Here is a 16,294-nt window from a genome sequence, read left to right on the forward strand (position 1 = left end):
CAATAAAAGGATCAATGAAGGTAAGTTCGTTGCCCTCTTTATTGAATATTAAGTTGTCAACAAAAAACCAAAACATTGACCTTTTAGACTACTTCTTTTATTAAGTCCATCATTAAATTACAACATTTTTAATATTAATAATTATACATATTTATTTTTTCTTTTATCCTAAAAACTTTTTAAATGTTAATAAAAATCCTTAAACTTTACATTACACAATGAAAACCATTACTTTTAAATGGTTAACTACAATGTGATTGAAAATAAATTATATATACATTTAAATTGATTCCATATTATTGTGAAGAAGTAATACTTTACTCATAAATTAAAAAAAAATAATAATAACAATAATAATATTATTTTGTTTCTAAATTTTGAAACATGAAATTGATATCAAACACGATATAACATTTTTATTTTTTATAAATTTATTACTAAAATTAAAACAAGATAATAAAAATATAATTTAAAATTCAAAAAACGCACATATTGTACTTCTCCTTTTAAAAACAAAAAATAAATAACATATTTTAATTATCTAATCCAGTGAAATTATACCAACAATACATTTTTCAATGATCCCATAGCCCCAGCAAAACCCACCCAAAAACATAAATAAAAGAAATTTATCTCGAAAACTACCCCACCAACTACTAAAAAGACCCCAGTTCGCTAAAGCTGCCCATTCCCCAAAAAAGCAGAATCTTGCCTTACCTGTTCTACATTCCAGACGGAAGGCCCTTTAGTCACAGCAGTAGACAATGAAATATGTAGAGATGTGTAACCACTGATTGACATTAGACCATGTAATTCCGTTTCAAGGGTTTTCAGTGCTGGGCGTGGCACGCAGAAGAGCATCGTTACTCCGCTCTTGGTCTTCGGGGGAGGCAGAAATGCAATTGGGCATACCAAAATTTTGAGCCAATTACCGGGGCAAGCAATGAGGGGCTCACCCCAACCAAAGTCCGTTTGGCTAAATCCCAACCACCTCCAGTCAGTAAGAAATGTATCTTCAACACACATATGCACATGATCTGTGAACTCTGGGCATGACCGTTTCATTTCAAGGAACGCTATGCTCGATCTCAGGTACTCCTCATTTAAACTTAACTTCGCCTTCTTTATCATCATTACAACATGCGAAAGGGAGCCATTCACAACCTCTTCTGCTCTACTGCTGCGCGCACATGCCACGTACATACCATTGCCATAGTATCCCTCTGCCAGAGGGGGGCTGAGGCGTCCCCTCATGTCGACTACGAGGAGAAGCCTGACTTCGTGATGAAGAGGGATTCCCAGAACCCTTGTTCTCACTCGCCACGCGAACGCTGCTAAAACATCAAAGGTTGTACAGTGCTCCTTCAGCTCCTCTACGATGGCGTGTCTTATCCTTCGCAAAGCATCTGAGTTGACAAAAAATGAGGCGAGGACCAGGTCCTCGGTTTTCACAGTCGACAGCGGAGTGTTAGGACTAACGAGGTATCCACTTTCAAGGACCTCATGATGCTGAAAACGGACAAGATAGGGCTGGTGGGGTTTGAGATCTTCCCGCTGCCAGACTGGTTCGACTGAAAGCTTCGCCTCTCCTCTCGCAATCTCTGCAAGTCCCATCAGAAACTGGGCTGCCCCTCGTCCGTCACACAGACTATGGTTGAAACTCACACCCACCACAAAGCCCCCGCAATGGAAGCGCGTGACCTATTTTTTCAAGATAAAAGCACGCGGTGTGATCAGCCATTTCATTAAAATCTTCCCAGTAATTGTAAAGAGAAATCCAAGAGTATATGAAATGAGGTGTACCTGAAAAATGAGAGGGGGGACTTCCTCGACTTCTGCGGTGAGCGGAAACTGAAAGAGCAGCTGATCGAACGACGATTTCAGCTCCTCGAATTCTCCCAGAATTGGTAGTGTGCTGTCCGTGGCGGCTTCAACAAAGAGAGCACCCTCTCCCGTGCAGTCTACTTCGAGTTTACGACCGTCTTTTGTTTTCCTTACCCGGCCTGCGAGCGGGTAATAGTAAGACAGAAGTTGTGACAGTGCATCCTGAATAACCCTAGCTGGATTTGTGGCGATGTAATTATTCCGGGAACCATTAGTGTAGACAAAAAATACATCAAATCTCCTCCTCATAAGGAAATGGTCGTCCAGATTCGAAAGATAGAAGATGGATTTGGGAGAAGGTCGAGAAGGTGGTACGAGGAAAGACTCTATTACCTTTACAGGCAGCCGAACTTGGGAGCAATAAATATCAGGGTTCTCCATTGACAGATACCAGCTGCACAATGGATACAGCTGCAAGTTCACCTATTAAATACTATGTATCAAGTTAATTATTGGTTCATTGCTTTCTCATTTTGTCCATTCAATATCATTTTATTATCTTGTTAATTAAAAATCACTTTATTTTTATCCATTAAATATCATTTTATTAACTTGTTGGTTAGATCTCGTTCATTCAATATCATTTTATCATTTTATTATCTTGTTCATTAAATATCACTTTATTCTCATCGATTAAATATCATTTTATTATCTTATATTCAATATCAATTTATTATCTTGTTCATTAAATATCACTTTATTCTTGTCCATTAAATATCATTTTATTATTTTGTCAGTTGGATAAGCAAACAAATGTTAAACATCATACACTAAGCCAATGGAATAGTCTACCCGGTGGAGGAATTGCCCGGATTATCTACCCGCCGGGAAAAAAATCTGTTCAGGAAGACGGTAAACGGCAGGGGCAATGATCAGCCCGAAAATTTGTTTCGAGCCGTCTGGGGATGACCGCCGACGTGGCTAATTAACTATTATGTACCGTTTCTGCAGTCCGTCGTTGTTACTCCCCACACGAGTCGTGAACCCGTGTCCTCGTTCAGTGATTTGAATTTGGAATTTGAATTGGTTTCCCGGGCCAGTTTCATTTTCAGCTGCAGCTATTATCCTGTGATTGAATCCATTTTGAGTTGTCATATCCTTACAGCGATTGTTCACAGTTCTCCGATGGATACGCAGAGATCCTTTTGAGTAATGGGTAATGGGATTTGCTTGCAGGTGGAGGAAACATCATGGTATCGAGTGTTAATTATGCTGGAGTTGCAGAAAATTTAATAGAAAGCATGTAATTGTTTGGAGCTTCTCTGCCATCGCATACTTCAGATGTCTCTAGTTGTCGCTAAAGAAGTCGAAATTGCATTTAAATAAAAAAAATATCACGATAATGGTATACGCAACCCATGTGCGTTTTGAAAAAGCTTCGTGTTTATTTATTCAGGAGTCAATAGATTGAAGGATGATTTATCAGAGGATATGCGTAATTTCAAAGAGTGCATTGCCCCTGTGCTTAAAACAATAGCCAAGGCTCTGTCAGTCAAGTTGCCAAGGGCATTTCTTCATGGAAAAGATAATACATGGGTGTTCGCGAGGCGCAGTTCTGGCCTGGCCCCCGCAGTTTGTTTGAAAGAGTCAGGAGTCAGAACAAGGTGTAAAACCTCTCGTTGTTTATTGCTTGAATTAGAAAATAAAGATGCTTTAGTTAGAAAGTTGTTTGCCATAAAAGATCATGGAGAGGTGAAAGAGTTAGTGGACGCACTGAAGAAATGAGTGGTACATTTCGCTGAAGGGATTGCTGCACGGTAAAGTCAAGAAATTGTATAATGCTCTTATTAGAATTCTCTATATAAAGTGTTTTTTGTTCTTCAAAAAATTGCAGAGACAGAATCCTCTGTTGGTTTTATAATTATAGTTGAGCTGCTCTTGGAATTGCTTCGGCACCCAGGAGTCCATAAGTAAAAAATTAGTAATATGATCGCCACCTTATCGACTGTTTTAATGATTTGTCATCAGATGGGAATTAGAACTTTCCAGAATCACAACTTCACGTACGGAAGGGTAAATCCAAAAGTTAAGTCAAACGTTACTGGGAAGGGTAAATTCAAGGGCAAAATTGAACAGACATGCGCCGAACGGAAGGATATATTTAAATAAGGATATGCATAACTGAATGATAAATTTAAACTAAGAGATGTTTGAGGGAAGGATAAATCCAAAAAGCAAAAGCCAAATGACTCAACAGATAAATTAAAAGTGGGTTTTTGTGTTTTTTTTCAATTTTAATTTATGATTTTTTAACTGTCTGTGCTTATATTATTTCCTAAGTGTTGTGTGGAGTGTTATCAGTTAAAAAAAAAATTGTTGGTTGGTTTTAATGCATGAAGTATTTTTAGTCCCTGTATATATTATAAAAAATTTGTATGGGTGTAAATTTGTATTTTATTTTATATAAATTTAGTTATTTAAAATATTTTTCAAAAAAACATTATTTTTATTTTAAAATTTAATATAATTTTAACTTTATATTATATTTTTTTTAAAATAAAATTAAGAATTTACTTTGAAAACATATGATTAATTAATTTAACTTTTCTTATTTAGATAAAATAATGTTTATTTTATTTTAAGGAGTTGGTTTTTTTTATGTACATATGTAACACTCCAGGTTCTAGGAAAGATTCATTATGGTTATTAAACGCAGTTTTATGATTTACTATATTTATTTTACATTGTGACAGTAACAAAGAAATAGTTACACCCCTACTCTGGAAAGGGAAATATACAGGGGAAAAGAAGAAGAAAAGAGGGCTATCCTAGAGCTGGGAGAGAGACCACTGGGAAGTTTCCCATTTACACTCAAGTGAGTGAAGGATTTGAGGTTGGACAATGGAATCCTGAGGCCCAAGGCACTGTAACTCGATATAATCCAGGTGTGAAACAGAGAAAGTGCTCAAGGGAGAGCGGGAGAGCCTCGACGTAATGGCCAGGCCGGAGGAGAGACTTTCTAGACGAAGCTGGGTATTTAAGACAGATAAGTATCCTAGGCTTTAACTAAAGGATGGTATTAATTTATGAGAAGTTATTTGTCTACAGGAATAGAATTATGCAGTAATATCCAACAATAAATATGCATTAGGAATCAGTGATGTCAAACAATAGGCGATCATGAAATCTTCCTTGCTCAACATTTCTTTTCGTAGAATGTTATATATGCAGTAAAGTATAAATAACAAACACACAATGGATCCCTTTTAACTAAACTCTTGACAAAGCAAAACATATATATATATATATATATATATATATATATTCTGTCATACATAAAATATTGACCAAAATCCAAAACCATGCAGGAACCTTTCCGTTTCCTTTTTGGCTTAACTACCCTCTGCAAGCTAGAGTCAAGGGAAAGAGGCTGTTTGGCATAAATAAATCAAATCTTTAAATCCCAACAGAAAGTATAATAAAACCCTAAGGCGAATTCTTGTTTCGACCAAGGGCAAGCACCACTTCGTGGAACTACTGTAATAGTAAAAAAATCGCACAATTGCAAGTAAAGAGTAAAACTACTTCCAAAAGGGAATAACCCCTTAGTAGAGGTATGACAGCAAATAAAAAATAATTAAAAGGATTTCAAATCAAATATATACATCATAACTACATTACGAGATCATAAACAATTCTTCTAGCAACAATATATCAGGGACAAACCCTTTATAAATATATGCAACTGTGCAAAGAATCTATAAATTTCATAGAAATAAACCAATTTATATAATTTAACAAGCTTCAGAATTTAAGTAGCAGAGTTTTCTTCTCAAAACCCAAATTGAGGCTAAGAGGTTTCTTCTCTGTCTCTTAAAAGATTTAAGTACTTCAAAAAAGATTAATTACATTTAAAACTAGCAATTTAGCCATTGATTTATGAGAGCAGCGGCTAGAAAAACTTTAAATACAGTTCATTACAAAATTCCTGAGTGCGGCATCACTAAAACAGTCTTTCACATATTCATGCGCACTGTAAGTTTAGGCATTTCACCAGAACAAACGAGTAACATAAACCGCAATGGGTCAATCATAAGAATCTGGGATGATGGGTTTCCAACCTGTATCAGTGTGTAAAGTTATGAGTGCACACAATCGTCGAAAACCCAAAATATTAACCACAAAAGCACCTTGACTGTATAGCAACATACCTGTAAAACCCAATTGCAAACATTATTAAATGAATGGGAAAAACCTATATCATATCTAAAACACAACCATTAATTCATGGAAAGAGTCAACCCTTACCTGAGTTCAACAGGCTGCAACTGGGGGTCATCCAACTGCATTGCATAAATCCCTTCTGTGGTTAGAAAAATGTGTGGAAAAAGAATAGAAAGAACTGTAAGAGTTTTTCACAGATAGAGACTTACCTATTTCATGCCAATGACGGAAATCGCCATTCCTCGCAGCATCTGAAGGGTTGGATACCAAACCTGGCCAACAAGAGGATGTATTAACCCTATGCACCAGAATAACTCCCAAGTAAATACAGAGTATGACTTGGAATAAAGAACTGATATAGCAGAGAGTAAAGGTTCGGGATTACCTCCCCGCGGAGGACGAACAGATGGAGCCATGGAGCATATAAATAAAACATCAATTCCTAAAGATCTAAAATTAGAAAAAGAGATGAAGCGAGGAAAGAAATTTAGTAATGTAAATTGGTGAAAAAATTCAATGGATAAGTGGAAGAAAGTTATGATTACACAAGGCAATTTGTAGAATGTAAATAAAACTTGATAGCAAGGTTTGATCGAATAAGCTAACATTTGATAGATGGGACAAGTTCAGAACAAGAAAAATTACATTCCAATGGCTCTAGGAACATGTTATGATTATTGAACATGAATGATTGTAAGGGATCTCACATGCATGGAGTGGAAGAAAAATCGGTGTGAAGGATCTTGTCACTCAAACATACTCGAAATTCACTCCATAATTGGCTACTCTAGGCGTGTACCTTAATATGAAATCATTTAATTGAAGGTTAAATATAAACTCTTTCCTAGCTATTGCATGTAACCCTTGACTTGAAAATTAGTTTGTATACATTCTCAAGAATCACTAATCAATCCATGATAGTTTCCATGAAATAAGAGTTAAATTCTAATGCTTTAAACAAGGCTAAAATGAAGGGATATTCGACTCTTTCAAAACATTATTTGAAATCATTTCTCTAAACAAAGTGTTATTTTTTACTACTCCAATTTATTTTGTATAGTATATGAGAAACTCTTCCAAAATTTAATTACCTCTTCATTTAAAAATGGAAAATAATACATGCTTCCTACAAGATTAAGAAGATTACATTGACACTTGGTGTGTGATCTATCTAATGATAAAGAATACATGTCGAAATAAAAAATGGCCTCCATTATAAAATAACTTTATAAAGGAAAAAAGATCATAATAATCAAAACATAAGGACTAAAATGTCAATTCAATCATTAAAAAGATATGGCTCAAGGAATCTGTAATAGCGCAAATTGCTTATCATGAGGTGTGCAATGTAAATACTTTTATAAATTAAAATTGTGAGAGAGGGACACGAATTACATTGCCTCAGGTAGGAGATTGCTTGAGGGAATTGTTGATTTAGATATCACTCCTTGGTTAGCTCAGGAGGTGACTCGCTTGGTATTTTCATGATTTTCTTGCTGCATGAAAACCTGAACTCATTATGTAAGCCATTAAATGTTGGTGGGTGCATTTTGATGTACTGGTTCTTAGAATTAAATTGGGTTGCAAGACAAGTATGCATGCCCATGCTGCCTTAAAAAACCTTACCAGGAAGGGAGGATAGACGTTGTGAAGATTTGACTACACTCGCAACAAGGGCAATGAGAGGAAATTCTTGCGCATGAGAGAAAAGAGAAGGTGGAGGAAAGGAGAGGAGATTCTCTCATTCAATTCTCCTATTCAACTCTCATGGAGAAAGGGAGAAGAGCAGAGGAAAAGAGAAGGGATCCTCATCTCATTCATTCACTTAGGCCTTCACACACTCGACCAACATTCAACATATAACAAGAGAGAAGAGGGATAGAAAGAAGGACTTAGAGCTATGTTTCTGAGCTTTGAGGAGACTAATAAACTAGCTAAAGGACCTATCAAGACTTTTTGGGCATAAACATGAAAAAAAGTAGTGATTTTCCTTCAGTACAAATGTAGGGTGCCCTGGTTGTGATCCAGCTCAACTATGTATTCGTTGAAGGTTTCTCTTGAATGCACTCCACCTCAAGCCTTATAATCTAGCTCGGGTGTGATTGCTGCAAGTAATCTTGGTTGCAATTGTCTATGGTTGGGTGGAGAGTCCTTGTCCCAAACTCAGTTGCCAAAAACATTCCAAGATAAGTGTTCTTATGTATTTGCAATGTTAATAAACACGTGTTTGCATTTCTAGATTAATATGATGCTTGTAAACATAATGAACATGTGGTTTCATTTTTGGGTTGAAATGGTGTATGTAAACACAAATGATATAAATTGTGATCTTGTAATCCACATGAATGGTTAATATACTATGAAATGCTAAGAACATTGAAAGGCCCATAAGGCCCTAAACCAAAATATGGCATGATCAACACAAGAACGTTGTTTGTTGCAGCCAATTGATTACAATGAAGACAACCTATTAGATAGGGCATGTGTGTATATATTGGTTGAAAACCATATTATAGTTTATGTGGCATTGGGTTAATGTTGAGGACTATCTCCCTTTTAACCTATAATAACCTGTGACTCTACATTAGAGGCTTCCCAGCCTTGTGCTTTCAATAGTCCTGGAGGTCTTCAACAAGCGCCTTAGTGTTGCTGGCTAGATCACTGCAAGTCTAATGGTGTGCCTGGGCACATGGATCTTTGAGGAGTTATGATCTCCTTGTGGCCCTCTTGACGCCTTGTGAATCCTGTGGACTCAAGATGTTTGATGCTAGCTTAAGCTTAGGAGGGGTAACATTTGTAAGGGATAGAAAACCATAGAGGTTGTGGAAAAATGTTGCCATAGATTCTATTAGTTGCAGAACCCCTGCAACCAAACCATGACTAAATCTATGTTTAATGGTGAAGTTTGCAGAGAGAAACACCACGGTGAAGTTAGGCAGGGACCTTAATCTTATAGTTCAATATGATAAACTGATATGATCAGTCCAAGGGAAGACATAGCCATGGAATCCATGGATTAGCTCCTGAGATTATGCCTTATTATAGTTGGCGAAAAGGAGGGTGGCGTGGCCTGGAGGCTGCATTTAAAAGTCTTTTGATCGACAGTGCACTGAGAGGGTGGGGAAATGTAAGCTGAACCATTATGGAATACATGTGATCCCGACGATCATTTTATTAGTCGGGATGGACCCACCTGGTCAGTGAACCCTTCGAGTTAACCCTCGAGCAATCTCAAGAGTGCAGGAGAAAGGAGGTAGGGTGACCAGTAGTGGGATGTCATGGCACCATTATGATGTGTAACAATTGGAAGCAAGGAAGGTGCAAAGACATGACCAACCGACTCATGTGGCCCGTAGACCGTATCATAGAGATTTGGATTTTGGCATGGAAAAGGGATAGCAAGGCTGATTGGGCACTAGGCTAGCTAGGCTCATAGATTAGATATGGGGAATGTTCCCATTGGTCGAGATGGAGCCCATATGATAGCTCATCCCTGAGGGAAAAATCTCGTGAGCTAAAGAGGGAAGCTCGTTTCAAAGGAACGAGATGACGTGGTGTTGGGATGACCTCTCATAGGGTGTCATGACTCTATAACGACACGTGAAAATTAGAGGTAGGGGCCATATGAAGGCATGGCTCCCCGATCCACGTAAACCTGAGGGGTTCCTCTCGAGAAGTTCAAAAGGTGCATATTATGGAAGTGTCGGGGTGTTGGGGTTGGAATGACGTGTCCCAATGGTCCCAACCCTCGAGGGACAAGAAGAGAGGCCAAGTTGATCTATTGGGAGGGGAAGGATCATGATGAAATTTCCTATAGGCTCCATCATGGAGGTATAAAGGTAAGTAGTGGATGAAAGCTTCAAGAAAAGGCGAAGTGGGATGACATGGTGGTCAGAGAAAGCATGCCCATCTTGATGTCATGCGCCTATCAGCGAAAACCATAAGAAAATTGGAAAACCTGATAATTCCTTCTTTGAAACCTCTTGTTGTCATTTCAAAAAGGGTGAGGGAGGGTGTTAGAATGAATGTGATTTGTTGATCTGATGATCGATGATATTCCTCTTACCGCCCATTCTAAGGGGTGAACCCCCCATAACTTATGTGCACATTATCCTATTGGAATTATGCAAGATGATATTGAAGTGTGAATGTGTGGGGATATGCCCAGAAATTCCACGTCTTTTATGAGACATTGATGAGGACCACCATAGCAAGTGACAGGGCAGAATTTTATTGGCATTGAGGCATAGAGGCAGGGCCCTACATATGAGCAGTCAATCATATGATAAGACAAGGTATATATATATATATATATATATATATATATATATATATATATATATATATATATATATATATAAACATTGGGGTTGTCGAGACCTTGGTGAGATTCTGTAAGCATTATATATATATGGTAGGGCCAATGAAAAGTTAATAAAATGAAGCTATGGAGTTCTGAGTCTTGGCGCTCAAGTGAAAAGAGAGAAGCCATAACCCTCAATTAAGCCAATTCAGATCCTCGGCATGGGAAATGGAATGGAGGAAAAGATAAAAACATTTTAATCCCATTCCTCAATAGTATAAGGGTAATTAGATTATCAAGTAGTATCCATCCCACTAGGGCAGGTGGGGAGGGTTGTTAAAGGTGGCATCATAGCATCTAGGTTCAACACTTGGACTGAATGGGCTCTATCATGGCTAAGTAATGGTAGGTCCCTCAATAAAGGGGTTTCATAATAATTTTTATAAAACTAATAAAACAAATGTTTAGGTGTTAAAAGTTGGTTTTAAATCATTTATGGCATGCATAATTGAAGGGTCACCTTGTGATCCAAGTATGTAGCATGGTACTAATGCATGGATCCCTAGATCTAGGGTGGAGCTCAACCCTATGGGTAATATATGAATGTGAGTTGAGGGTATTCTACTCGCAAGTGTTAGTTGGAGTGTATACTAACTACAATGATGTTTAAAATGTTATTTAATAATTTTTTAGGCAATGCATGTATTTGCTAGCTAGCATTTTGAAGGTTTGGACAACCAATGGTTGTGACATTGGATATGGTATTTTTTTTGGATTTTTGAATAACTTCCTATGGGGTAGAGAGTACTCATGGCATACCATCACCATTGGTTGGTTGATGTGATCTAATATTCTTGGGACCATTATGTCCATGAGGAAAGGATATGGGGAGGAACCCCTATGTGATGTGTATAGCCCTTATTTGTTCACTGAAGGATAAGCATATGTATTATATGTTGGTTGGGATGTGGAAAATTTAATGGTAAGTATGTTGTAGCCTCAGCTAACATTCTTGTCCCTCTAGGGTGGGGACCACCGGGACATGCCATCCCAACCCCAACACCCTGACACTTCCATACTATGCACCTTTTGAACTTATGGGGAGGAACACCTTGAGTTTATGTGGATTGGGGGGCCATGCCTCCATATGGACCCTACCTCTAATTGGAACATGTCGTTATAGATTCACGACACCCTGTGCCAAGTCATCCTAGCACCACGTCATCTCGTTCCTTTGAAACGAGCTTCCCTCTTTAGCTCATGGGATTTTTCCTTAGGGATGAGTTGTCATATGGGCTCCATCTCGACCAATGGGAACACTCCCTGCCTCTAATTTGTAAGCCTAGCTAGCCCAATGCCCAGTTAGCCTTTCTATCCCTTTTCCATGCCAAAAACAAACTCTCTAGGATATGGTCCCTGAGCCACGTGGGTCGGTTGGTCACATCTTGACACCTTCATTGTTTCCAATTGTTACACATCATAATAGTGCCATGACATCCTACTACTGGTCACCCCACCCCCTTTCTCATGCACTCTTGAGATTGCTCTGGGGTTGACTCGATGGGTTGGCTGACTAGGTGGGTCCACCCTAGCTAGTAACAAGACCGTCATGCTCACGTGTCTGCCATAGTGGCCCAACTTACATTTCCCCACCCGCTCAGTGCACTGTAGATCAAAAGACTTCTGGATGCAGCCTTTGGGCCACATCACCCTCCTTTTTACCAACAATAATAAGGCATCATATCAGGAGCCAATCAATGGATTCCATGGCTAGGTCTTCCCTGAGACCAATCACATCAGTGTATGGACTATAAGATTAAGGTCCCTGACTAACTTCACTATGGCGCTTCTCTCTGCGAACTTCACCATTCAACATAGATTTAGTTATGGTTTGGTCGCACAGGTTCTACAACCAACAGAATATATGGCAACATTTTTTCACAACCTCTATGGTTTTATAGCCCTTACTAGTGCTACCCTTGCTAAGCTTAATCTAGCATCAAACATCCCAAGTCCACGAGATTCAAAAGACATGAAGAGGGCCACGAGGAGATCAGAACTCCTGAAAGATCCATGTGCCCAGGCGTACCATTAGACTTGCAGTGATCTAGCCAGCAACACTGAGGTGCTTTTCGAAGACCTCCATGACTGTTGAAAGCACAAGGTTGGGAAGCCTCTAATGTAGAGTCACAAGTTATTATAGGTTAAAAGGGAGACAATCCTCAACATTAACCAAATGCCACATAAACTATAATATGGTTTGCAACCAATATACACACACAGGGCCTATCTAATAGGTTGTCTTCATTGTGCATGTATTCTTTATCACTAGATAGATCATACACCAAGTGTCAATGTAATATTCTTAATCTTGTAGGAAGCTTGTATTATTTTCCATTTTGAAATGTAAAGGTAATTAAATTTTGGAAGGGTTTCTTTTATACTAATAATGCAAAATACATTGGAGTAGTAAAAAAACACTTTGTTTAGAGAAATGATTTCAAAGAATGTTTTGAAAGAGTCGAATATCTCTTCATTTTAGCCTTGTTTAAAGCATTAGAATTTAACTCTTATTTCATGGAAAGTATCATGGATTGATTAGTGATTCTTGAGAATGTATAAAAACTAATTTTCACGTCAAGGGTTACATAGTTTATATTAATTTCAAGTTGAATGTTTGAGTGACAAGATCCTTCACACCGATTTTTCTTCCACTTCATGCATGTGAGATCCCTTACAATCATTCATGTTCAATAATCATAACATGTTCCTAGATCCATTGGAATGTGATTTTCTTGTTCTCCACTTGTCCCATCTATCAAATGTGAGTGTATTCGATCAAACGTTGGTATCAAGTTTTATTTATCTTCTACAAATTACCTAGTGTAATCATAACTTTCTTCCACTTATCCATTGAATTTTTCCCCAATTTACATTACTAAATTTCTTCTGATCACTTCATCTCTTTCTCCAATTTTAGATCTTTATGAATTGATGTTTGCTATGTGAGTTTGAAAATTAGTTTTCTAAATTTCACGTTTGTATTATCGAGAAATATATTTACTTTCCTTTGGAAATCCAATTTTTTAGTTTTTTTTTTTATCTTAACATCACTCCAAATGACTAAACTCTTGACATCATGCCAATGAATGAAACCACGGAAAATTTTAGGGGCGAAATTTGGTAGATGGATTATTTTTTGGACTTTTTTCAAAAAAAATATTCACCAATTTGGTTAAAAATTAGCTTATTTTTTACATATATATTATTAAATCGATGATATTGGCCATTTTTTTTACCAATTTTAATAGTAAATTATATGTTTTTTTATTGAATATTCGCCTACATTCTATATGCATGAATTTTCAAACTAGAATAGTTGTCTACAATACTATATATAGCAAAAATATTAAATCCTTAAAAATTATCAATTAAACAATTTTATAATCTAACTTCTATGTCTATATATGTAAGTCCTTTGAATTCAAATTCATAGGCTTTTAATAAGCCCCATATAAAACAAATTTCTACACATCCTAGTCAAAGCCACATGACCCTTTCTTATTCAAGGTTTCACAAGACATAATCTTACTAATAACATTTCCTAAAAATAATATAAAAAAGTGCATATTTCAAAGTTGAAATAAACTCAAATAAATAAAACCATAATTTTATAATTAATATTGATTGGATATTTTCAATAAATAGTCCCCTCATATCCCAAAATAATGGTCTCATGTTCCCTCCATTTAGAAAGATAATTTCAAGGATGTAGTTGGAAAGACTTATTAGTGAATGGAGCGAAAATATATATGTTTGGTGGCTTCCTTTCATTTCAATCATTCCAAATAAAAATAAGGAATACACCTTTTTTTTAATCTTGAAGTGAATAGTGAAGCGAAAATTGTATATGTATCTAATAAATTATTAAGATTGGATGCAAACACAAATTGTAAGTAGTAGTCAAGTTTCTCCAATACTAAATTATGGATCATCTATATTTCCATACTATTTAAATAATTTTATGTCTTTTATGAAATATTTACTAGCATCAAAATAATGGTTATTATATTCTATTAACTTTTGAAAAACTAGGTATGGAAAAAAAAGGGTATCATCAACATAGGCAATCAACAAACTGTAATATATCTATCATATTTAGGACATGTTACATTTGGGTTAGAAAACATAAATGACCTTTATCATGAATTTTGAAGCATCATTATGCTATTGACATGGAGTGATCTTTTAGTATACACTTAATGAATTTCTCAATAGTCTAAGTAAATAGAAATATATCCTTTTAAACACATCTTGACTTTTTTCTTAATTTGAGGTACATATTATACCATCTTGAAATCAACCTCCCTCCAATGTTAAATATTATAATGGTTATGCATACTCAACCAATCTCAATGGCCAAGGAATAAAATATGTATTGGTAAAAACTAATTTATGATTATTCTATGTTGATTTGAGAATAGTAGTTCTAACTTAAGTGCATGGCATGTAAACTAACACCAATTCATGAAAATATGAAAAATGATCTTTCTTGTATCTGTGATCCAGATTTAAACAGGAACGCAACAAATTACAGAGATAACCATATACACAAAGATGCAGCGGAAATAATACTTCATTTCATTAATGGAAAATACTGACATATGCTTACAAACAGAAATGGCAATAAACTAGCTAGGGCGATGGTAGCTTATCTCTGAGAAGAGATGTGATGGCTACATGCCTCTGAACTGTTCTGAACTGTATTACAATGAGGCTCGAAGGCCTATTTATTGTTGAGAAACAATGGAAAACCCTTCACATACCGAAACCTAACCCTAGAAGATGAAACGCCAAATTGTGGGCCCCGTTTGGGTAAATTCGTACATCAATTTCCCGAGGTCGTAACTTTGGCATACGATCTCCGTTTGACGCGTACGATAGCTCGTTAGAAAGATCTATTCGAGTACTACCACTTTGGGAGGCAACACAGGGCTCAGTCGCCCCAGAATTCCAAAAAAACGTCGTTTAGGGCCTCAAAACGGCTCCGGAAGTTCAGGACCCGAAAAACTGCTAAAAATAGTAAACTGTGCTACAATTAAGGAAACTGAAAATGCTGAGAAAGACAATGGTGGGGGTCCAGGTGGACCTGGCAGGTGGCCACCAATATCCACCTGGATCAATCTGGGACTCAGAAAGGTCTCCCACACTTTGTCATAGTCATGTTGACCCAATAAAAGATATATATGCTTCATGACTCTTAAATAATGATTGGGTGGCATAAACACAAATATAGAAGTTTTAAATAAGAGACTACATGAAAAACTCCATGACATTATAAAAGGGCATTCTTCCGCAAAGTGTTTAGAACACCATTTTTTTTTTTAAATAAGTAAATATTTGTCATTTTTAAATAAGATTCATGCTAGCTACATGATTTTATGATAAATATCTATAAAGAATATACATATAAATTATCGATATAAAAAAAGGAACAAAGAAATATATAATTAATGATAGTTGAGTTAAAAAGTATAAACGAATTTGATTTTTGTAAAATAGAATATTTCTATTACCATTCTTAAAGCATGTTATATTCAAAAAGTAGTATTTCAAAATTATTAAAAGAAAAAAAACAAAAATAATAATACATTATCAAATAAACCATAAATAATATTGCAATTTAATACAATTTTACCTAATATTATAATATGAAAATTAAACAAATTTAATATACAAACAAAATAAAAATTAATTAATAAAAAAATATGTACATAAAAAACCAATTCCATAAAATAAAATAAAAATTACCCTATCTAAATAAATAAAAAAGTTAAATCAATTAATAATGTGTTTTCAAAATAAATTCTTAGAAAATATAATATAAAAATAAAATTATATTAAATTTTAAAATCAATACAAGAAATTTTGAAAAACGTTTTA

The 16,294-nt window shown here is 36.0% G+C and overlaps 1 protein-coding gene across 1 annotated transcript; it reads right to left on the reverse strand.

The window, feature by feature from the left end:
• Positions 1-543: 543 nt before the first annotated feature.
• LOC149179126 (taxadien-5-alpha-ol O-acetyltransferase-like) lies at positions 544-2,302 on the reverse strand. The gene is made up of 2 exons (XM_089420530.1): positions 1,804-2,302; positions 544-1,701 (listed from the first exon to the last, which is right to left on the reverse strand). Exons 1-2 carry the CDS (start codon positions 2,263-2,265, stop codon positions 676-678), a joined length of 1,488 nt encoding a protein of 495 aa, XP_089276656.1. The 5' UTR covers positions 2,266-2,302; the 3' UTR covers positions 544-675.
• Positions 2,303-16,294: the final 13,992 nt, after the last annotated feature.

Source organism: Pinus tabuliformis, chromosome 4_1 (assembly GCF_031772625.1).
Source record: "Pinus tabuliformis cultivar Carrire ecotype Pingquan chromosome 4_1, CPIR1, whole genome shotgun sequence".
Classification (NCBI taxonomy): domain Eukaryota; kingdom Viridiplantae; phylum Streptophyta; class Pinopsida; order Pinales; family Pinaceae; genus Pinus; species Pinus tabuliformis.